The sequence below is a fragment of the Choloepus didactylus genome, chromosome 16 (assembly GCF_015220235.1).
Source record: "Choloepus didactylus isolate mChoDid1 chromosome 16, mChoDid1.pri, whole genome shotgun sequence".
In the NCBI taxonomy this organism is placed as follows: domain Eukaryota; kingdom Metazoa; phylum Chordata; class Mammalia; order Pilosa; family Megalonychidae; genus Choloepus; species Choloepus didactylus.
Window position 1 is genome coordinate 72,574,039 of NC_051322.1, and position 25,378 is coordinate 72,599,416.

The window sequence follows — 25,378 nt, forward strand, 5'->3', positions numbered from 1 at the left end:
CTATTGCAGCAGCTTTAAAACTCCAGGATCACCAGGGAGATTTGATTGTTAGAGCCACCCCAGCTCCCTGACTGCCCAGAAACATGCCCAATATACAGGGTGGGCAACACCAACTACACACGCAAGCTTGGTACACCAATTGGACCCCACAAGACTCACTCCCCCACTCACCACAAAGGCAAAGCAAGGGAGAACTGGCTTGTGGAGAACAGGTGGCTCGTGGATGCCACCTGCTGGTTAGTTAGAGAAAGTGTACTCCACAAAGCTGTAGATCTGATAAATTAGAGATAAGGACTTCAACTGGTCTACAAATCCTAAAAGAACCCCAGCAAGTTAAGCAAATGCCAAGAAGCCAAAAACAACAGAAAATTATAAAGCATATGAAAAAACCAGACGATATGGATAACCCAAGCCCAAGCACCCAAATCAAAAGATCAGAAGAGACACAGCACCTAGAGCAGCTACTCAAAGAACTAAAGATGAACAATGAGACCATAGTACGGGAGACAAAGGATATCAAGAAGACCCTAGGTTTCGCTATGTTATACAGTCCCAGTTTTTCTCCTCTATCTTTCCTTCTGATGTCATACATGCTTCCAGCCTTCCTTTTCAACCATACTCACACTTAGCTTTGTTCACTATACTTACAGTATTGTGCTACCATCACACAGTATTGTGCCATCCATTTCTGAATCTTTACAATCAATTTTGCTAAACTTTCTATACTCCTTCAGCATCAAATGCCCAATTTCTACCCAGTTTCTACCTCCTGATAATCTGTGTTCTTAACTTTAACTCTTAGAGTTTGCTCATTATAGTTAGTTCATATTAGTGAGATCATATAATATTTGTCCTTTTGTTTCTGGCTAACTTCATTCAACATAACGTCCTCAAGGTTCATCCACATTGTTGCATCAGTAATGACTTCATTCTTTGTTACAGCTGTATAATATTCCATCGTATGTATACACCACAGTTTATTTATCCACTCATCCACTGATGGACATTTGGACTGTCTCCATCTCTTGGCAATCCCAGCACCCATTCTTGATTTAAAAAACACTCTCAGAAAACAAGGAATAGACGGGAACATCCTCAATAGATAAATGGCTTGTATGAAAAATCCACAGCTAACATCATACTCAAGTTTGAAGACCAAAAGTTTTCCCCATAAGATTAAGAATAAGACAGGGTGCCCTCTTCCACCTCTGGCATTCAACATTGTACTGGAAGGTCTTGCCAGAGCAATTGGTCAAGAAGAAATAAAAGGCATGCAAATTGGAAAGGAAGAAGTAAAACTATCTCATCTTGCAGATGATATGCTCCTATATTTAGAAAATCCACAAGAATCCAGAAGAAAGCTGCTAAGGCTAGTAAATGAATTCAGCAAAGATGCAGGGTACATTAACGATATGCAAAAATCTGTTTTTTTATATACAGCAGCAGTGATTGTTCTGAAAAAGAAATCAAGAAAAAAATTCCATTTACAATAGCATTTAAAAAAATATCTAGGACTAAAGTTAACCAAGGACGTAAAACACTTTTACACTGAAAACTACAAAACATTGCCGAAAGAAATTAAAGAAGACCTAAATTGAAAGGCATTCCATGTTCATGGATTGGAAGACTCGATATTGTTAAGATGTTAATACTACCCAAAGCAATTTACAGACTCAATGCAATCCCAATCAAAATTCCAATTGCCTTTTTTGCTAAAATGGGAGAGTCAAACATCAAATTCATGTGCAATGGCAAGGGACCCCGAACAGCCAAAACCATCTTGAAAGAGAACAAAGTTGGAGGATTCACACTCCCCAATTATCAAAACATAAGGACAGATAAATAGACCAGTGGAATAGAGTTAACAGTTCAGAAATAAATCCAAACATCTATCAGCTGATTTTCAGCAAGTATGCCAACACCACTCAATAGGGAAAGAACAACCTCTTCAAGAAATGGCGCTGGGGAAACTGGATATCCTCCTGCAAAAGAATTAAATTGGACCCCTACTTAACTCCATACCCAAAAATGAAGTCAAAATGAATCACAACCTAAATGTAAGAGCTAAAACTATAAAACTCCTAGAGGAGAATATAAGGAAATATCTGTAGGAGCTTGTATTAGGCAATGGATTCTTAAGAGAACGAAAGCATGAGCAACAGAAGGAAAAAATAGATAACATGGACTTCATCAAAATTTAAAATGTTTGTACATAAAGGATATTATCAAGAAAATGAAAAGACAAACTACAGGAATGGGAGAAAATATCTGGAAATAATATATCCAATAAATGTTTAAAACCCAGGATATATAAACAACTCCTACCACTCAATAACAAAAAGACAAACAATCCAATTTAGAAATGGGCAAAGGATTTGAATAGACATTTCTCCAAATAAAGTACCCAAATGACCAATAAACACATGAAAAGATGCTCAACATTATTAGTCAATAGAGAAATGCAAATCAAAATCACAATGAGATACCACTTCACACCCACCAGAATGGCTATTATTTAAAAAAATGAAAGAAAAGAAAAGCGCTGACAAGGACATGGAGAAACAGGAACCCTCATGCATGTAAAATGTGGAATGTAAAATGGTGCAGACCCTGTGGAAAACAGTTGGCAGTTCTTCAGAAAGTTAAAGACAGAGCTATCATATTACCCATCAATTCCACTTCTAAACATACACCCAAAAGATATGAAAATACGGACTCAAACAGATATTTGGACACCAATGTTCACAGCAGCATTACTCACAATAGTCAAAAGGTAGACACAACCCAAATGTCCATCAACAGATAAACATAAACAAAATGTGGCACAGATACACAATGGTATATTATTCAGCCATAAGTACTAAAAAATGGATTAATCTTGAAGACATTGTTGCACGAAATAAGCTAGACACAAAAGGGCAAATATTGCATGATCTCCCTTATATGAAATATCTAGAATAAACAAACACATAGGAACGGAAAGTAGATAGGTTACCAGCGGTGGGGATGGGAGGGAGGAATGGGAAGTTATTGCTTAATGGTTACAGAGTTTCTATTGGGTTGATGAACATGTGGTGATAGTAGCACAGTACTGTGAATGTAATTAATGTCAGTGAATCTTCCACATGAAAGGGGTTAAAAGAGGAATTCTTGTGTTTTATAAGTTATCACAATAAAAATTAAAACAAAAAAAAAGAAAAAGAGAACTTTGAGGGGAAGCCCCCCCAAGTCAAATCATAAAAAGATGTCTACTAGAAAATGACAATCTCAAATTTTCTAATACTTCCTATTAATTGAATAATTCTGTTTTTCTTGCATTTTATACACACCTCTGTGAACATTCTCTTAAAGTCTCATCTCCCATTTGTAACATTTGATCAAGCATGAGATCAGTCTAGCCAAGAGGAACCAAGCCAGAGAGCATATCAGGTATTTCTAACCCTCAAACTTGATCTCCTTTAGATATATCATGATACCTCTGCTATACACGTCCACTTACCTAAATATATTCCTTATTCTCTATCAAGATTTGGTTATATCTGATTTAAACTATAAAAACTACACATTTTCAGCTGCTTAATTTTATTATATATAATGTCAAGAAATGCTTTCTATTGTAACTAACTTCAAAAGTTATATATTGTTATTGTATTTATGAGAAAAATACTAAGTTCTCTAAATATAAATAGAATGAAAATGATCATTAACAACACAAGAAGGTCAGAGTTGGGGAGCAATTATCATTAAATTAATTTTTTAAGGAACTTTAGTAATTTCCCATCAACAAAATTTAATTTTACACACATGAATCAACAGAAAAGGCTAAATGTTTCATCAAAGTTATACTTTATCTTACAGGTCTCACATGAAATTTTACGGATTTCCAAACATATTATTTAAGATTTAATAAGTTCTTTATCAGTATTGAATTGAAGAATCTTGAAATAGTCATCCTTTTACAAAGGGAAAGAAGAGCTCAGTAAAAATGTTTGTGCAGTATATATGAGCTAACTAAGTGCCTTCCCATCAATTTCTTCATTTGATTCTCCCAACAGTCCTGTAAGAACTGGACAAATATTATTTCCATTTTACAGATGAAGAAATAGAGTCAGAGAGGTTAAATGGCTTGCCTGAGCCATAATAAGCATTAGAACCAAGAATCAAAATCATCTTCTACAGTCAGCTCTTATGTTATTTCCATGTTACCATGTGATATTAAACAGTGTACATGCAACCATCTGAAGAGCAAGGGAACTTGGTAGTAATCAACATGACTCCTTAGGAAAAATATTTTCCAGGCCAATTTAATTTCCAACAAGTATAAATCATCATCTTCACCCTAACCCGCCCCTCCTGCTTCCCCATCATCTAGTCGCCCATGCAGAGAGCCTGGGAGCCGTCACAGAGCCCTTCCTCTTTCTCTCCCCCATATCAAAAACTAAATAGCCATGTCCTGTTCTTTCTAAATCACACTCAATCTGACTCCTTCCATTCCTACTGCCCCATTCAGACTTCCATCATCTCCTTTCTAAACAACCATAATACTCCTAACTGATTTGGCAACTTAAAGGTTACTAAGAGCTAATGATAGCATGAAGTGCCTGCTGATGTTTTTGGCTCTCAGTTTTACCTAATTCAATCCATTTTCTGCAAAGCCCCCATAGTTATCTTGTTAAAAAGTGCAATCTGATTATCTTCCTGTTTAAAATTCGTATAGGGCTTTCAATTGTCTATACAGACTATAAATACAAAAAGTCCTTCATAATTCGATCCCAATCAACATACCTTTCCAGCCTGACTCATTCCCCACCACTCCCACACACATCCTATGCTCCAGGCACAGTGAACTCCCTCTGCAGAGAAATCAAACAGGTTTGACCTCACTTGCCAACTCCAAATGACTGGTAGCTGCTGCCTGAAGCACCCTGCTGAGAACTCTGAGGCTGTTATAAATTTAGCAGCAAAAATGTGATGACTGATTAGCAATGTCTGCTTCTGGTATGGGGAAGTGGGAGGCAAGTCTGTAGGGCCCTGAGTAGTGTATGGTGTTCTTCCACATTCCTACACCTCTCCACTCAGTGTTGCTTCCTCCGGCCTGCTCTTCCCCTTATCCCACTGCTCATCCTACAAGATCTCCAGAAAACAGTTCTCTGAGAAACTTGCCCAATATCACCAGGTACTCAGTCATTCTCTTGTCTGGGCTCAGTTTTCTGTGCATCTCTCTCATATTTTGAAATTATGGTGCTGTCTTATAATTATCAGCGTAGGCCTGTGAGAACTTCTTGAAGACATGGGTACACTTTAGTCCTCTAGTTTTCTTCAACACCGAGCACAGTGCCTGGCACAGAAAAAGCACTCAAAGATTGGTGAAATGAATAAATGAAATCACATAAAAGGGGATTCTTCTAACACGGTGTTTTCACTAAAATTCAGGACCACAGGGCCAAACTCAGGTTCAGGCAACCTATCGTGATTGTTAGCAGCATATTTCCACTACCCATCAACTGTATCTATAGTCACAGAAATACAAGATATTAAGGGAAAACATTAGATAGAAATTTGGCTTCAAATTAGATGCGGGGAGATGGGAAAATGCTTACCAAAAGTAGCATAAAAAGACCTAAATCAAAGTTTTCAGAAGGTAAATATGGGCCGGTATATCCTGATATTATTAGGGATATAGCCCTTCCATATACCTGACACTACTCATGCTTATTAAATTTATACTAAGTTTGTAGGTTGGTTTTAATTTTAAAAGTTTGCAAGGTAAAATCATTTTGAAAACTTTTGGCAGTATCTACTATTGCTGAACACAACACACACTATGAACTAACAATTCTGCTTTTAGGAATATACTTAACAGAAATATTGTATCTGTAAAAAATAAGTTCAATAACATTTATAGCAGCATTATTTGTAATACCCAAAAAGTGCAAATAAATCAAATGCTTGTCTAGAGCAGAACAGATAAATTATGATACCATATTCATTCAATGGAATAATATAATAAAATGTAAATGAACACACTAAAACTACACGCAACAATATGGATCAAGCTCACAAAGTTTAGAGAAACAAGTTAGATGTATGACAGTACATAATGTTTGATTCTATACACATAACTTCAAACACAGACAAATGTATGGCTTTAAAAGCCACAACAGTAGTGGCTCCTGAAAGGGTGTGCAGGCAGGCCCCCTAGTGCTAACTGCTTCCTAGTTCTTGATCTGGACCCTGCTTACACAAGCACATTTGCTTTGTGAAAATTCATCATTTATGATTTATGCACTTTTCAGTGTTACATTTTAATTAAAATGTTGCTTTAAAAATGAGAAATATTTTCACAGTAGAAAAAAACAATGAATTCAATAGTACGGTAATCTTCAGGCAGGAGGAAAATGATCCCAAAAGAAAGCACACAGTAATGAAGGAAGGAATGAAGAGCACAGAAAGAGCAAATACTGAAAGAATCTAAATTAATTTTAAACTATATGAAATATTGTCTTGTGGTATTTAAAATATATGATGAACTAAAACACATGCCAACAATCATACAAAAAGCAGAAAAAGATAACTTGAGGTATAGCATTCTAAGATCCTTGCATTATCTGGAGAGTAACAACTACTAATTTATGTGAGACTTTAGTAAGTCACAGAGTGAGAGAAGAGAAGTTACAGAGAGAAGAGATCTGACAAATGGCTCATGTCCAGAACATACAAAAATAAGAAAAAACATAATAGAAAAAAAGTCAAAAGACCTGAACAGGCAATTCACAAAAAATATCCTCATGGCTAATAAATATATGGAAAGATTAGTCAACATGATTAGCCATTAGATAAATGCAACTTAACCACAAGACATGTACCATTACATGCCAAATAGAAGAGCTAAAATTAAAAAAAAAAAAAAAAATACCTGACATTTCCAAGAATTGGAGAGAATGTGGAGCAACAGGATACATGCTGATAAGATGTGTACATTGAAACAACCACTCTGGGAAAATGCCTGATAAAATCTACTAAATCTCAACAGACACATGCACAAATACATGCCTTACAGAAATGCATACATATATTTGAGAGTGTTCACATCAGCATTAGTTGAAATAAGCTAAAAACTCCAAACGATCCATGAACAGTAGAATGGGCAAAGCAATACTTGCATTTTCATATAACTGAATACCATATAGCAATAAAAATTAGCAAACTAATGCTGTTTGAAGTTCAAACACAAAAAAATACATAATGTAGGACTCCATATACATATGGTTCAAAAACAAGGAAAACTAACCTACAATGATAAAAACTAACCCAATGATTACATGGCTTCTGGGCTACTGTTCATGTTTATATTCTTAATCAAGTTGGTACTGATATGGTTGTGTTCATGTACGTTGTGCATATATCTTGAACTCAAAAAAAGAATAAGTAATGAAGTTTGTGGAAAAAACTGGAAGAAGCAAAAGAAAATAAGGATTGAGAAGGAAATGTCAAAAGAAATTAGCTTTTTTAGCCAAAAGAAAAGTAGCCAATGATTTAATTATCTTCAAATATGCACACACACACAAACACACCCCCAAAAAAGACTGTAAGAGATCCTGTCCTGTACTTCATTACCAGCCCGTCACCAATAAACCAATAAATATCTGTTGAACATTAGCTTTGTGCAAATGGATTAAATGTGCTTAAACTGCAAAAAAAAAATTGGTGAGGCATAAAGAAACTTTTATGATGAGGATAATGCAAACAGCAAAATAAAACAGGGTGTCATTGAATATCTATTTTTTTCTTTCTTTAATTAGAGAAGAAGTAGATTTACAGAAAAATCATGCATAAAATACAGAATTCCCATATATCACCCTATTATTAATGTCTTGCCTTAGTGTGGTACATTTGTCACCATTCCTCTTCTAACCACATTCAAATATATAATTCAGTGTTGTTAATTATGTTCATAATGTTCTGCTACCATCACCAACATCCATTACCCAAACTTTTCCATATGCCAAATAAAAACTCTATATAAATTGAGCCTAACTCTCCATTCCCTAACCCCACCAACCCCAGCCACAGATTACCTACATTCTAGTTCCCAACTCTATGAATTTGCTTCTTCTAATTATTTCAGATAAATGAGATCATACAATATTTGTCCTTTTGTGTCTGGATTATTTCACTCAACACGATGCCTTCAAGGTTCATCGATGTTGTTGCATGTATCAGAACTTCATTCCTCTTCACAACTGAATAGTATTCCACTGTGTGTATATCCCACATTTTATTTACCCATTCATCGGTTAATGGACATTTGGGTTGCTTCCATCTTTCCACAACTGTGAATAATGCTGCTATGAACATCAAATCCCTTCTTTCATTTCTTTTGGGTATATACTTAGAAGTGGGATTGCCAGGTCACATGGTAATTCTGTATTCAACTTTCTGAGGGAACCAACAAACTGTCGTCCACGGTGGCTGCACCATTTTACATTCCCACTAACAATGAATGAGGGTTCCTATTTCTCTGTATCCTTTCCAAGATCTGTAACTTTCCTTTTTTAAATAGTAACCATTCTAGTGAATGTAAAAAGGTAACTCATTGTGGTTTTGATTTGCATTTCTCTATTAGCTAATGGTGTTGAGAATCTTTTCATGTGCTTTCCAGCAATTTATCTTCTTTCGAGAAATGTCTACTCAAGTCTTCTGCCTGTTTTTTAATTGGGTTGCCTTTTTATTGTTGAGTTTTAGGATTTATGTATTCTGGATGTTAAGCCCTTATCAGATAAGTGGTTTCCAAATATTTTCTCCCATTTAGTGGGTTGCCTTTTACTGTCATCATAAAGTCCTTTAATGCACAGAAGTTTTAGTTTTTTATTTTATTTTAATGAGGCCCCATTCATCTATTTTTTTGTTCCTTGTGCTTTGGGTATAAAACCTAAGAAACAATTAATTAACAACCAACACAAGGTCCTGAAGATACTTCCCTACATTTTCTTCTAGGAGTTTTATACTCCTGGCTTTTATATTTAGGTCTTAGATCTACCTTGGGTTGATTTTTGTACATAGTGTGAGGTACCGGTGCATTGTGATTTTTTCGCATATGGACATTCTGTTTTCCCAGCACCATTTGCTTTCAATTGAGTGGACCCAGCATCCTTGTGAAACTCAATTTGCCATAGATGTGAGGGTCTATTTCTGAACTCTCAATTCAATTCCATTAGTCTATATGTCTGTCCTTGTGCCATTACCATGCTGCTTTGACCACTGTAGCTTTACAAGTTTTAAAACCAGGAAGTGTGACTACTCGAACTTTACTCGTTTTCAAGAAGATTTTAGCTATTTGGGGTCCCTTACCCTTCCATATAAATGTAGAACTGTCCATTTCTCCCTTCAAATCTGTCAGTACTTGCTTCATATATTTTGATGCTTTGCTGTTAGGTGCATACATATTTGCAAGTGTTACATCTTCTTGTTGAATTCTCCCCTTTATCAGTAATGTCCATCTTTGCCCCTCATAACTGTTTTTGACTTAGAGTCTATTTTATCCAATATTAATATAGTCACTCCAGCTCTCTTTTGGTTACTACATTCATGGCATATTTTTTCCATTCTTTCATTTTCAACCTACTTATGTCTCTGAATTTAAGAAGAGTCTCTTGTAAACCGCATACAGTTGGGTCATGCTCTTTTATCCTTCTGCCAATTTCTACCTTTTGACTGGAGATTTTAATCCATTTACATTTAAAATAATTACTGGTAATGCAGTTCTTTCTTCTGCCATTTTGCTATTTTGTCTTTGTAATTCTTATACCTTTTTTGACTCTCAATTCTTCCATTAATGCCTATTTCCATATTTATTTGGGTTTTTATATTTTATCATTTTGAGTCCCTTCTCATTTGTTTCTGAATATATTTTTCATGTATTCTCTTTATGGTTACCATGGGTTAAAATTTAATGTCCTAGATCTATAACAATCATATTTGATTTGATACCAACATATCTTCAATAGCATACACACTCACTGTTCCTAAATCCCTTTTCTCTCACCATTTTTTGTACTTGTTACAAATCATATCTTTCTACAGGGTTATGATCAAAACCATTGATTTATCATTTTGTTTTATGTATTTGCATTTTGGTACCTGTAAGAAGTAAGAAGAAGAGTAACATAACAAAAAATACAATACAATACTACTGGTATTTATAATTACCTATATGGTTACCTTTACCCAGAGGTCTTTATTTCTTTATTCTGCTGTGATCCATTATCTAATGTCCTTTCCTTTCAGTCCGAAGAACTCCCAGTAGCGTTGCTTGTAGGGTAATGAACTCCCTCAGCTTTTGTTTATGTGGGATGTCTAAATCTCTCCCCACATTTTTGAAAGAAAATCTTGCTGGATATAAAATCTTACTTGGCAATTGTTTTCTTTCAGCACTTTAAATATTTCATACCACTGCCTTCTTGCCTCCGTGGTTTCTGATGAGAAGCTGGAACTTAACCCTACTGAGATTCCCTTGTATATAACTTGTTTGCTTTTCTTTTGCCACTTTCAGAACTCTCTCCTTGTCCTTGGCATTGGACAACTTGATTGCTATGTGTCTGGGCATGGTTCTCTTTGAGTTTATCCTGTTTGGGGTTCTTTGGGTTTCCTGAATGTGCACATTCATGTTTTTCATTAAATTTGGTATGTTTTCTGCTATTATTTCCTTGATTATTCCTTTGTCCCTTTCTCTTTCTTCTCCTTCTGGGACTCTCATAATGTGTATATTGGTATGCTTGATGGTGTCCCACAATCTCTTGGCTCTGTTAGTTCTTGTTTATTCTTTTCTCTTTCTGTTCCTCAGCCTCAATCATTTCAGTTGTCTTGTCTCTGACAGCAGTGATTCTTTCTTATGCCACCTTCAATCTGCTACTGAAACTGTCTAGGGAATTCTTCATTTCAGTTATTATGTTAACTCCAGTATTTCCCTGGAGAGATCCCATATTGTCCATTCAGTGCTTTCCTCATATCCTCTAATTCTTTTTCTACATTTTGTTTTACCTCCTTGAGCATACTAAGGATTATTCTTTTCAAGTCTCTGTCTGGAAAGCCCAATGTCTGGTCCTCTTCGTTGATGGTTTCTGGATTTCAGATCAATATTTTTCCTTAAACTATAGTCAAACTTAGTGAACTTCTCAACACCATCTTCAGTATCTGTATATGACTAAATTCTTATATTTCTGTTTGCATAAGGCAGAAATACAGATACAAAAGCACAAAAGTATTATTCTAAAATTTCTCCTCAAAATGCCTGTGGCCACTCCCACACTGCCCAACAAAAGTGGAAACATGCTGGAGGGTAAGTTGGAAATGAAAGTGATAGCAATCTTAATCAATTATTGCTAGAATATCTTACTTTTACAAATTAACAAATGAATATACTTTCCAGAAGTTTGGAAGGGGCATATGTAAGCAAGTTTAAGCTACATCAGCTTCACAATAAATTCACCACTGTGTTTATGTTTTATTTTTCCTTCTTCAATGACTAGGCCTGTTTATCTTCACATCAACCATGGAAACAAGAATACTGCTTGCACATGGCAGGAATTCAACGCACATTTGTTAAATTGAATTAATCCCACAAACTTAAAAAGATTGTTTAAAGAGGATTAACTCTTAACTATAACTGTAACTGAAAAGGCATTTCACCAATCCCTAATACCATCATTTATCCCCATCACTAAACTCGACATATACACACATATCTCATAGGTTACTTTCATTTAATGATCAGGATGCGACCACTCAAGAAATACCACAAGAATGGACAGAAACTAATGTTTTTAAACATGTTTTCACTATTTCAACCTTTTCCACAAATATTGTCTCTTTTTAAAATCAAATAGGATATTATTTCAAGACCACTTTCCCTACCAAATTAGCAAGAACCTCGCTGAAAAGACTGACTGACCATGTCCTCTTTTCAAATTACAAACAAAGCCTGAATGTTCCCTATACCAAGAAACCATTCTCAAGGGGTTCTTTTATTAGTATTCACACTAATAGGTTTTCATTGTTCCCCCCAGGAAAACCTACTACTAATTTTAAGATTATTTTAGAGAAAGATGTGTCCCTAATTTTTAAAATGTTCTTTATTCATCTAAAACTAAATTACAGAAAAAAATTTTTGAAATAAAAATTCTAAATAAATTATGTCAGATGGGTCTTGTACCAGTTTGTATATATTATGTCCCCCAGAAAAAGCCATTTCTTTGATGCAATCTTGTGGGGACAGACATGTTAGTGTTGATTAAGTTGGAATGTTTGGATTAGGCTGTTTCCATGGAGATGTGTCCACCCAACTGTAGACGATAACTCTGATTGGATAATTTCCATGGAGGGGTGGCGCCGCCCATTCAGCATAGGCTTTGATTAGTTTACTAGAGCACTATATATGCTCAGACAGAAGGAGCAAGCTTGCTACAGCCAAGAAGGACACTTCGAAGAATGCACAGGAGCTGAGAGAGGAACGTCCTGGGAGAAAGCCATTTTGAAACACAACTTGGGAGCAAGGAGATGCCAGCCACGTGCCTTCCCAGCTAACAGAGGTTTTCTGGACGCCATTGGCCATCCTCCAGTGAAGGTACTCTTGTTGATGGACACTTTATGGCCTAGGGACTGTAACTGTATAACCAAATAAACCCCTTTTATAAAAGCCAATCCATTTCTGGTATTTTGCTTAACGGCAACATTAGCAAACTGGAACAGGTCTTTATAGCCTAGGAGCCTGATGAGACCATGCATGATTCTAAGATTAATACCATTGATACTGTTTCAGTTTGCTCATGCTGCCATTATGCAAAATGTCAGAAATGGATTGGCTTTTATAAAGGGTGTTTATTAGGTTACAAAGTTACAGTTCTAAAGCCATAAAAGTGTCCACACTCAGGCATCAACAAGAGGATACCTTCACTGAGGAAAGGCCAATGGCATCCAGAACACCTGTCAGCTGGGAAGGCATGTGGCTGGTGTCTGTTGATCCTTTGCTCTGGGTTCTGGTCTCAAAATGGCTTTCCCCAAAATGTTTCTGGGCTTCTGTCTCTCTTAGCTTCTCTCTCTCAGCTCCTGTGCATCCTTGCTCGTTCTCCCAGGGTGTTTCTCTCTCCCAGGGCGTTTCTCTCTAAGTGTCTGGGGGTCCTCTCTTAGCTTCTCCAGGGCAAACTCTGAGCTTCATCTCTTAGCTTAGCTTCCGCAAACGTCTTTCTGTCTGTATCTCCAAGCATCTCCAAGGATCTGGGTCTGTGTCAGCTCTTAGCTTCTCCCAGGGTCAAACTCTGGATTACATATCTTAACTTCTCTCCAAAAGGTCTCTCTCAGTTTCTCTGAGCTTCTCTTCTCCATGAGCTCTCCTGAAGTACTCCAGTGGTCTAATTAAGACCCACCCGGAATGGGCAGGGTCACATCTCCATGGAAATAATTTAATCAAAGGTCTCACCCAAGGCTGGCTGAGTTGCATCTTCATGGAAACAATCAAAAGGTACCACCCTAATCAAAAGACTAAGTGTGCCCCCGCAAGATTGCATTAAAGAACATGGCTTTTCTGGGGGCCATAATATATCCAAACTGATACAGATGCATCCCAGAAAACAAATGTTTTCATCTTTGAGAAGATCTGGAATATTACTTAAATCAATTACTGTTTTCAAAAGAACATATATACCAAAGTGTCTTCTGAATACCAGTTAGGTATATTGGTGATAAGGCTGCAGGTTGTATTTATAGAGCCTGAGTATCTTTAATTTATTTATTAAAGGCATGAAAGTGAAAACTTCACTCAACCCATACATGATAAACCTTATGTCAAACAATGAGTCTTATTATGACTACAATTGCATAAACAATGGGAAAAAAACAAAATTTCTAAATAGGCCTCCTAAGAATTATAAACCTTCTTGATTCTAAGCAATGTATTATTCTGTCATCACGTTAACACTTCATAAATATACTGCTCATTTTAAGATCCTAATTCATAGTTTAATCATTTTTACCCTCAGGATCCTCTGAAAAGCTAATTTTTCCTTTGTCTTTATCTCCTTCAGTCCTATATCAATTATTTTCATGGCCATGCTAGTATACAGCACTACATTATATCTGAATACTAAATAAAATTTCTTCATTGTTTTCTTCCCATGTTGGTCTCATTTCCATGCCTCCTATATCTTTCATCACTTTTCTAATTCATTGATGCTATTTCTCTTCTAGTGTATTTTTATTTTATTCAAACTGAAGGTGAATATTTTGGATGTATCGATACTGTAAAAACAAGCAAGCACTGAACTCGATCACTTCTACATTCAGCCTCTGTGATGGTTAGGTTCATGTGTCAACTTGGCCAGGTGATAGTACCCAGGTATCTGGTCAAGCAAGCACTGGCCTAACCAATAATGCAAGGACATTTGTGGCTGGTTAATAAACCAGAAGGCTGGTTTATTAAATCATCAGTCAATTGGCTGCAGCTTGATTGATTACATTAACGAAGGGTGTGTCTTCCACAATGAGAGAATGCAATCAGCTGGATTTAATCCAATCAATTGAAGACTTTTAAGCAAGACAGATAGAGGACCTTCACTTCTTCTTTGGCTGACCAGCAAACTGTTTCCTGAGGAGTTCACTGAAGTTGCCAGTTCGTTGCCTGAGGAGTTCACCATACATGTTCATCAGAGTTGCCAGTCTGCTGCCTGAGGATTTCATTGAACATTTTCATTGGAATTGCCAGTCTGCTGCCTGCCCTACAGAATTTGGACGCATGTATACCCACAGTTGCGTAAGACACTTTTATAAATCTTATATTTATAGATATCTCTCGTTGATTCTGTTTCCCTAGAGAACTCCAACTAATACAGCCTCAGAACAAGTCAGTAGAGCCCAGGCCCTTCTCTGACTTCCTGTGGGACTAACAGGCGTGATACTGCAGCTTGAGACAGGGACCCCATCACCTACCCATTCACCTCAACAGCAGAGTGGACCATGCCCAGCTGAAGAAGTCACCTGTTTGAGGACGACAGCCAGGATCCATGTCTCCAAACTGAACACAATCCTGGGGACTACCCATCACCTGCCAGATCAGTAATCCTCAACCAGGGGCAATTTTGCCCCCACAGGGGACATTTGACAATGTCTGGATATGGTTTTTATTGTCATGCTGGGGGCCTGTGGCAGAGAGTGCTCCTGGTATCCAGTGGGCAGAGACCAGGGATGTTGCTAAACAACCTACAATGCACAGGACAGCCCCCACAAAAATTATATCCAGCCAAAATGTCAACAGTGCCCGTTTGAGAGGCCCTGACCTAGAAATCTGTGGCATTTCTGAGTAAAAATATAGAATAGGTGGACTAGGGGCACCATGGAAGTGTGAAAGAACCACTGGACTAGGGAAGAGAACAAAAACTGAAGACCTGCTATGTATTAAACCTTGTCAGTCACTTTACATATATTATCTCACTTAAACCTCTACCCCGTGAAAAAAGTGATAAATTCTCATTTTACAGATGAGAAGGTTAAGGAACTTGCTCAAGCTAGGAAGAGGAGGAATCATGATACAAACTAAAAACAAATTTGTTTCACTCAGTAATACTATAATAGTTAAAAGACCTGGAATTGATTCTCAGAGTTACCAGCATGACTTTGAACAAGTCACTTAAATTCCCTTTCTCTAACCTTTCATTTAAAAAATAAATCAAATATGAACATTAAAATGCTGCCAATTGCCAACTACATATAATCAGGTTAAATGCTTACAATGAAAAAGCAAGTGATTCTTACAATGGAGATGTTACGATTATCACTTTTTCTTAAATGTAGAATTTATGCAAGTGTGCACAGTGCCAAATTATTCAACATTTTTAAGAATCAAGATTAAATGTTCAGAAGACAGTCTTCCACGGCCATGTAACTACTAGTCCTAGGAGGATACAAACTAATACAAACAATATTTAAGTATGAATTTACCAAATTCCTTTAGTCAATAGGCCCTAAAATGCTCAAGACTATATCACAACTTTAACTAGGCTCTCTCCAAAGCTGGTAGCACAGTTCAGAAGCAAAGTTAAGAAAGAAGATTACACATATATTACCACTGCTGGCAAACAACTCTACTCACTATTCTCTCCATAAAGATAGGATATCACAGTGAGGTCAACATATTATTACTCATAAGGATACCAAAAAAAAAAAAAAAAAAGAAAGAAAAAAAAATCATTTCAACATAAGGTTCTGATTAAAAAACAACAACTACCACCAGAATCTATCAGTCCTTGACCACTAAACTCTTAGTGGGTCAACATAGTTTAAACTACACTTTTCTAGAATTAAGCTGAAAAGACACAGAAAATATGAACTGGAGTTTGTTCTTTCTGGAAATTACCATTACCCATGCTGCTTATAAAACCAGTTTGCACACAACCATTTTTCTTCTTGAAATTCTAGCTCCCAAAGTCTGGCTTTGCTGTGTTTTATAAATATATCTTTTCATATCATTTTAATACATTGTAAATAAATTGAAATCACAAGTTATTTCCCTGTACATTAAATCCAAGTCTAAAAGCAATAAACACATCAAACTAAAAATTATTTGAAATAAAGTAATTCCAAAATAATAGTTAAAAGGCTGGCTTTAAATAAATAAAAATTCTAAAATTTGTTATCTAAAAACACTATACACTAAAAAAGAAAAAAAAAAACATGTTCAGGTGGAACTGAAAGAATCCATAACTATTATCTTCAGTGTTCTTTATTTTAATCAATTTAGATAGGGTTTTTCACTAAACATCATTTTACTGACTAGTTCTGAATTATATCTTTCACCTTAACCATTTTGACACTTCCATGAACTTTCTAAAAGAGATGGCAGATTGCTTTTCTGTTTTACATAGACATGTCTCTGAAAAGACAATAAAAACTGATAGTAGAAACTTATTATCCACCTCCTGGTCCTCATCAATAAATATCTGAGTAAGTGGTAGTTATATGTTACTGTTAGGTAATAATCATATTTATATTAGACAACGAACTAACTAAAATCATTTTATCTATTTATCCTGTCAACTTTTTACTTTGCTAGCCTATGTTCTTCATCACAACAAATTTTAACATAGGACAGGTAAACAGTAATTATTTTCTAACTTTCAAGAGCCAAAAGTAATTATTTATTCCCTTTTTCCATTTCTCTCAAAATAGCAGAATTCTCCTCCGGGTTCAGATTTACTCTTTTGTATTTCCAAACTGAAGGAATATTGTTGTCAAGTTTAAAATACTATTACTTCACTATTCATTCGAAAGGTGTAATTTTCCTGACACCGTAATTGACTATCCTTGACAAGATCTCACATCATGAACCTTTTATAGTACCTTATCACACTACAAACATAAAAAGTCAATAGCATTTAAATATGCACACACATCTTATTACAGAAAGGACCCAACCCACACAATTTCCCAACCAAGCAGTGCACAGCTGGCGTATCATGGTCTGCAAAATTACAGAAGCCTTAAGCAACCTCCCTCCCCTGCAAGCCGGCCGCGGCACGGTCCACCCTCGTTCTGGACAGCTCCCCTTTGTGTGCCACCCCGCGATGCTCAGACCTACAGGGCCCCCACGCCACGCGGCCCAGGCCCGGCGGCTCCCAGGGAAGACACCAGGGGAAGGTCTCCGGCCCCACCCGCCGTGTGGAAGGACCCGGGCCTGCGCGCGCCGGCGGCAGGGGGTTCTCCGCTGACACGCAGGTCCCTTGGGTTCAGGTCTCCGGCACCCCCCACCATGGAAAGACCCGGGCCCGCGCGCGCCCGCGGCAGGAGTTCTCCGCGGACACGGAGGGTCCCAGGATGCAGGTCTCCGAGCCCCTCCCCACTCTCCCTGGAGGGACCCAGGCGCTCACCCGTGGCGGGGGGCGGCTCCTCCGCGCCGCCGGCCCCGGGCGCCAACGTGACGGTGCCATCCCTCCAGACACGGATGTGCGCGGCCGAGGCGGCTCTGCGGCGGGGCCGGCGGCGGGCATCGGCGGCGCGCAAGGAGCCGCAGCACTGGTAGCACACGGCCCAAGCCTGCTCCTCGTTAATGGGCTGGTTGTAGAGCCGCAGGATCTCCTCCAGGCTCAGTGCGTCCGGCGGGCCCCCGTCCTCGCCGCCGGCTGCCGCCCCGCGCTCGGCCATACCCGCCGGCACCGTGCGCTCGAGCGCCCTTCGGCTCGGCTGTCCCCGCGGCTTGCGCGTCCCCTCAGCTCAGGAGTCTCTTCTCCGCGAGCGCCGCCTCCCCATCCCCGAAGCCGCCGCCCCACCCCCGGCCGAGCGCGCGCCGCCGCCGGGAGACAAGGCGTGGGCCGGGCCGTGGGCGAGCGAGAGCGCCGCGGGTCGTGGCTAGCCAGAGCCCGACGCCGCCGCGGCTACTGACAGACACCCCGGCCGCCTCCGGCCAGCGCGTAGCTACGCAACGGCGTCCGCCGGCCCCACCCCGCCTCCAAGCCCGCCCCTGGCGGGCTCCACCCCCACGAACCCCACCACCCCGCCTTAATGTCGGCCCCGCTAGACTCCGCCCCCACGCCGATCCCGCCCCACAGCGGCCCCGCCCGTCCAGCTCCGGGCCTGCCCCTCCAGTTCTATCCCCGCCCCTCCAGCTCCAACCCCGCCCCCGTCCTTTCTTGCCCCGGCGCACCCCCGCCCCGCCCACCAGTAGCCCCGCCCCACCCCAGCCGCTCGAAGCCTCGCCCCGCCCGGGCCCGCCCCCTTCAGCTCCAGCCCCGTCCCGGAGTTGTCGGGCGGTGCGTGTCCCGAGAGCTGTCCCCAGCGTCCAGGTGGCGCCTTTCCCTGTGGCACATAGCCCCGCCACCATTCCGTGAAACACTGATTGCCTCCGGAAACGACCTGCCCCAAGTCAATTCGCACCGTAAACCCAACTTGAACTGAGGAGGCCGGGGTGGGCTCCTTGGCCCCGGTGCCTTGGGCCTGAGCGCCTCGCTCCCGGCGGCCTCGCCTCCACTGCCCCGCAGTCCTCCTGCCGCGCACCCCGCTCTTGCCTCCTCTGGACAGCTCTCATCGTCATCGACGTGCCTTATACTTAGGTCTGTTGGTTACTGCTAGCACCCTCTCCTCCCCCATGAAACAGGAATCTCCCGGGCTTTGCGCGCTAACTCTTCCAAGCACATACATAGATCAGGGCTGGGGACATACACGTGTTGTAAATAATTTGCAGATGTCGGCTTCAACGACCCTCCAGATTCATTTTAACATTTGTGCAACTCCTCACATTATGATAATGTTTCAAAAAATCACGTTCATTATAGCGTTCAAGTAACCTAGTCTGCTCATGAGGTGCATGACAACATTGGACTGAGGGCAAACAAATACTCTCCGGCCTTGCTGAACCCACTAAGTATATGTGTACAATTAAAACAGATAATTCTTAGGTAAAACAATCGCCCATTGGTAACTAAGTTTTATTGGTAGCATTCTACTGTGGGCTATGGGCAGGCTAGCCCTTACAGTGGAAAGCATCAACCACGAAATTTGTCAGTAGTAAGCACCAATAAACCTTCCAGAACATAGTTCTATGTGCAGTATTAGAAATGGCACTCTCAACAATTGCACCGTTCAGTGAACATTACGAGTCTATTGTTAAAACTTGAGATACCACAGTATATACAATAGGAGTGGGGAAAAAGAGAGAAAAGGAAAAAAGAAAAGGGAAGAGCAAGAGATTGCTAAGAGAAGGGTGGAAAGCTTCTCCCTAGGCATCTTATTATAATTTCACTAAAAGGTATAAAAAAAATTCATTGAAGTAGCATCATTTAAGTAAGGGCATATAAACCCATTTGTTAAAAAAAAAAAAAGAAAAAAAAAAAGAAAAGAAAATGCAGGATCTATGTGTGTCAAAGCCCGGAGAGGCAGAGGGATCTAATTCCTTATGTGCTGATTTCACACACACACACACACACACACACACACACACACACACACAGCGCTCTTAATTAAAAACATGGACAAACAGTCCCAAAATTTACTACTTTAAAAGTTTAGATTCTGTGTGGATTTTCAGAAAGGCTTAATAGTTTCAACAATCCATAATACAGCAAAATAGTTTACTTGTACGGACAACACTACCATCTTCTGGCCCTATGGGATATTGCTGCTGTGTGGCAGTTTGACAACTAGAAGTCAAAATTTTTGTCGTTGTTCTATTCCCTAAGGGCAAGTTACATGAATTAATCAAGTGGTGAGTCCACGACTTCAAGAGCTAGTACTAGCGGAGGACAGTAAATGAATGACTCTCCAAGGAAAGTTAAGAATTAAAGGAAAAGGAATTAGAAGTGAAGAAAAAAAAAAATACAAACTTCATCTCAAAGATGATCTTTAAAAGTGTTCTTTTAAAAATACTTTGCAACACAATGCTATTTTTCCTTTCCTAAGCAGTAATTTTTAAAAATGTAAATATATTTCTGAAGGAAAAACATGTTACTGAGTTGCAGGAATGTTATATACAACAGAAGGAATTTTTTTTTTTTTTTTGGCAAAGCACAAATTCATGAGTATGATATATGCTGTATTTTAAATAAATTTCTTGCCTTGAGAGCTTATTTGGAATTAAGTTGAGGCAGGATGGTAAGTAGGATGTTGTTTGATGTTCCTTCTGTATATAGAAAATAAATGAAAAGGAAATCTTAAAAATTCTAGCTATCTTCTAAGTCTAGAATACTCATTAAATAACCTGAACCCTTAACACCTTTGTGTGCAAAGACGGCATAACTCTGTTGACTTTTATATGACTTTCGTTACCCCTTGAAAGTTTGATAAGCCTTACCATCCATTCATCACAAGCCTCTGCAAGTGACTGCTGACAACTAAAAGGCTACCAAGAGAGAGAAAGATTTTCAGTAGAGTTGAAGCAGTATCGTGGAATCACTCATCATCACCCCATTTTCTCATTTTCAATTCAAATTCAAAGATTCAAATGCACTTTTGTACAATATATTTTGTTGCAATTTTTTCACTGATTTTATTTTTTACCTTGTGGTTCAGCACTTTTCTCTATATAGTTGAAATATCTGATTCAACAATTCAACATTAAATGTCTTTTTTCAAAATGGTCTTAGAGCTGCAAAAAATGGAGGCAAGTGTTCCTCTTAATAAGACTTTAGTTTCCATTGATTTTGTTTTATTTATTAAAAAACAGAATCCTTGAAATTTTTTCTTATCTTGCATTTACTTATCACTTCTGCAGAATAATTTTACTTCATTTCTTTGTACTCTGGACAGGCTGTCTGAGCTGCTCTGAGTCTTTCAGGGAGCACGGCCTTTGGGGCGCACATGTGCCTGTGCAGACCAAACGTATCCCAGACACCCCCAGACAACAGCTCCTAAGAGGCACATTCACCTAGAAAAGTGTACCAGAGAGGAAAAAGTAGAACACCATATATTTTTCAATGTTATAAACTAAATTTTCATTGCCCACAATTAGAATACTTTATAATTCTAAAGTGATATCTTATAATTTGAAAGTGCTCTCCTCGGTTATACAACTTGAAGGGTCAGATATTGTTAACCTTATCCTACCAATGAGAAACTATAGTCCCAAGACAAAATACAGGACCAGCAAATGGAAGAGGTGGGCCTGGCTTCCAGGCCGGCTGAACCAGCCTTCCTGCTGGTTACAATGTCTGTCTGTGCTTACACAGAGGAAAGCCAGATGCTTTAAAATGTGAACATACCAAGATGACTAATTAAAAGCTTTAACTGAAATACAGCCATGAGGCCACATCTCCCCAGACTGGCCTTTTAGCATATCCCTTTCACCAGAGTGGCTGTCTCCCAGAGATGGAGTCTCCATCCTGCGGTCCTATTCTTCAGTCATCTAGGGGACTCCATCCCCGTCAAAGGATTTTAAGTTATCGCTCCTCTATGGAGGCCAAACTCCATCAACAATCCTAAAGACAATTTGAAACTTCTCTCTTATAATTTTGTTAATTGATTGATTGTTAGTCAAAAATCTTTAAAATCAGCCAAGAAAACTTGCATGTAACCTTACAGCCAGAACTAGAAGTGTAAATACGCCAGAGAGGAACACAATAAAATTGGTTCCTCTGCTCCATAAACTTGTAGAAAACTAACTTTTTCTTTCCCGTGGCAAACATTTCCTAGTGGAAAACATTTAGAAAATATGCATTAATATCATTTTACTGAGTTGTATCCTAAACCAGTCTTTTCCACAACACTTTCATTCTGTAACATCTAATACATTTTTAAATTTACCTAGTCTATCTTGATGGGATAAAATTACACACCTACTGAAAAAAATTGAGAAAAAGTAAAGGAACAAAGTAAAATACATGTTCATGAGGGAATCTGGCAAATCCTAAGCCAAACTATAGTCAATTTCACCTTCTTAATGTGATTCTCCTTTAAAATAATTATTTTAAACCAATATAGATAAAAGGTGATTTTCTGATTCTGAATGTAAGTGGAATTATTCACTATTAGTGAAGAAGACTCTACTTGGAAAAGACCTCAAAATCTTAGACCAAACCACTACCCTACACTTACAGAAAATGGAATCTGCAGAGGTTAAGTGACTTACCTCAAATTACTGCTAGTTGTCAGAGATAATTCAAATGTACTTCCTACAATATGAACCTTCCAGGTCCCCTTTTTTAGATGTATTACCTACTTCTCACCAGATTTCAAAAGTTAGGATAAGTAGAAGCTTATTTCTTAATTCCAATGGGAAACAAAAAACAATATGAGGCACAAAAAGAATTTTAATAGCAAAAGTTAAATGTTTGATAATCATTGCTAAAAAAAAGTACACTTCTTAATAAAACTTTTAAGAAACCTGAGTTTTGAGTTGTGTAAAATTAAAGAGAAATAATCCATTTTCAGAACAAAATCACATTTTGCTGATGAGAAAATCTGAAATATTAAAACACCACCATTACTAGACATTTTTCCCTAATGTACTCTTCAGCAGATAGAGGTATGGACTGCTCTTGGCTCTAGCATTCCACTCTCACCCTGTGAGAGGCTCATTTCTCTCCCAAGGTCACATGTAACCACCATATAACATGGCTTAGCTTTAGTTCAATTAAATAAGCAGTGAATTAAACACAATGAATTTAAGCCTGGCCTTGACTGTTTTATATTTTAGTTATGCCTTTCCCAGAACTGTTCTATTAACCTGAATTTGTCTCTCCCACTCAAGATAGCAGCTCATTGTGCAAGAGAATGAACATGACATCAAAAAGCTTAATAGTATAGGACTTACACTTTGAATTTGTTTTAATTATTGTAAAGTTAATCACTCACAGTGTTAACGCTTTATTAACTAAAATTCTTTCAAAGACCTGAAAACTGCATTAAATAGCAAAGTTTATAAAGTAACATAAGAAGTCTATTAAAAGACTTCAAGAGATTATCTAATCCAGATCACTCCAGGAAGGTCAATTCCCATTATCTCAAGTTTACAAAGAGGCAATTGAGGCCCAGAAAGATTAGCTCGTAGCAGTCCTACAGTTGAGTTGAATATTTTGAGAATTACAATACCAGAACCTTGCCATTAGTTTTACCTCGGCAGTTTTCAACACAAAAATTAGCATTTTTTCAGCGATTAAATAATGTACCAAACAATCTGAATCTCAACTATACATATTTTATAAAACAAACTTCTTAAAGATATATTTCAAAAAGACTTCAGTTAATGCTGAAAATATCTTTGAAAAGAAATCTAATGTTTTGATATTGCCAAGTAAAATTACAAAGAAATAAATTTCAAATTTCTTCTACTGTATTTAAAACAACCTCTACTCAGTTCAGAAATGGACCCTCAAGTCTATGGCCAATAGATAATTTGACAAGGCTGCCACGTTCATACAACTGGGACAAAGCAGTTTTTTTCAACAAGCGGTGCTGGGAGAACTGTATATCCATAAGCAAAAGAATGAAAGAGGATCCCTATCTCACACCATGTACAAAAATTAACTCAAAGTGGATCAAAGACCCAAAAATAAGAACCAGTACCATAAAACTCCTAGAAGAAAATGTAGGGAATCATCTACAGGATCTTGTGGTAAGAAGTGTTTTCCTAGACCTTACACCCAAAGCACAAGCAATGAAAGAAAACATAGATAAATGGGACCTCCTGAAAATTAAAAATTTTTGTGCTTCAAAGGACTTTGCCAAGAAAGTGAAGAGGCAACCTACTCAATGAGAGACAATATTTGGAAATCACATATCCAATAAGGGTTTAATATTCAAAACATATAAAGAAATCCTACAACTCAACAACAAAAAGACAACCCAATTTAAAAATGGGCAAAGACTTGAATAGACATTTTTCTGAAGAAATACAAATGGCTAAAAAGCACATGAAAATGTGCTCAACATCACTAGATATTAGGGAAACACAAATGAGATATCATTTCATACCCACAAGAATGGCTAACAGAAAACTATAAGGAGAGGATGTGGTGAAATATAAACATTCATTCTCTGCTGGCAGGAAAGCAAAACAGTGCAACTGCTGTGGAATACAGTTTGGTGGTTCCTCAGGAATTTAAGTATAGAATTGCCATATGATCCGGCAATCCCACTACTCAGAAGAATGAAAGGAGGGACATGAACAGACATCTGCACACCAATGTTCATAGCAGCATTATCCACAATTGCCAAAAGGTAGAAGCAACCCAAGTGTCCACCAACCGATGAAGTGGATAAACAAAATGTGGCGTATACATACGATGGAATATCATTTAGCAGTAAGAAGAAATGAGGTCCTGAAGCATGTGACAACATGGGTGAAATTTGAGGACATTAAGTTTAAAAAGCCAGACACAAAAGGACAAATATTATTTGATCTCACTAATATGAACTAGTTGTACTACGCAAGCTCATAGACTCTAGAACATACGTTACCAGGCAATACATTGGAGTTAGAGAATGGGGAGTTGATGCTTAACTTGTATGGAATTTCTATTTAGGCTGATGGTAAAGGTTTGGAAATAGATGGTGGTGATGGTGGCACAGGATTGTGAGTGTAATCAACAGCATCTCAAGTATATAGGTAAATGTGGTTAAAAGAGGAAAACTTAGGAAATATATATATATAACTAGAATAGAAATTAAAATATAAAACATAGGACTGTACAGCACAGTGAACCCTATTGCAGATGATGGAATATAGTTAATAGTACAAGTATAAGAATGTTCTTTCATAGGTTATAACAAATGTGTGATACTAACAGAAGGTGGTAATAATAGAGTGGTATAGGGTGAAAAATTCACCTAATATAAATAATGGATGACAGATACAACTGTTTTAATAATCTTTACTTGATTGTAACAAAGTTAACTACTGTTTAAA

The 25,378-nt window shown here is 38.2% G+C and overlaps 1 protein-coding gene across 3 annotated transcripts in view; it reads right to left on the reverse strand.

The window, feature by feature from the left end:
* SPIRE1 (spire type actin nucleation factor 1) overlaps positions 1–18,414 on the reverse strand; it is a 286,381-nt gene extending 267,967 nt beyond the window's left edge. Inside the window, exon 1 of one of the 3 annotated variants that reach the window (XM_037805905.1) lies at positions 17,913–18,414. In XM_037805905.1, coding sequence (XP_037661833.1) covers positions 17,913–18,186 — 274 coding nt within the window. In that variant the 5' untranslated portion in view covers positions 18,187–18,414. The remainder of the gene's footprint in view (positions 1–17,912) is intronic. The other 2 variants (XM_037805906.1, XM_037805907.1) reach the window with 2 other exon arrangements.
* Positions 18,415–25,378: the final 6,964 nt, after the last annotated feature.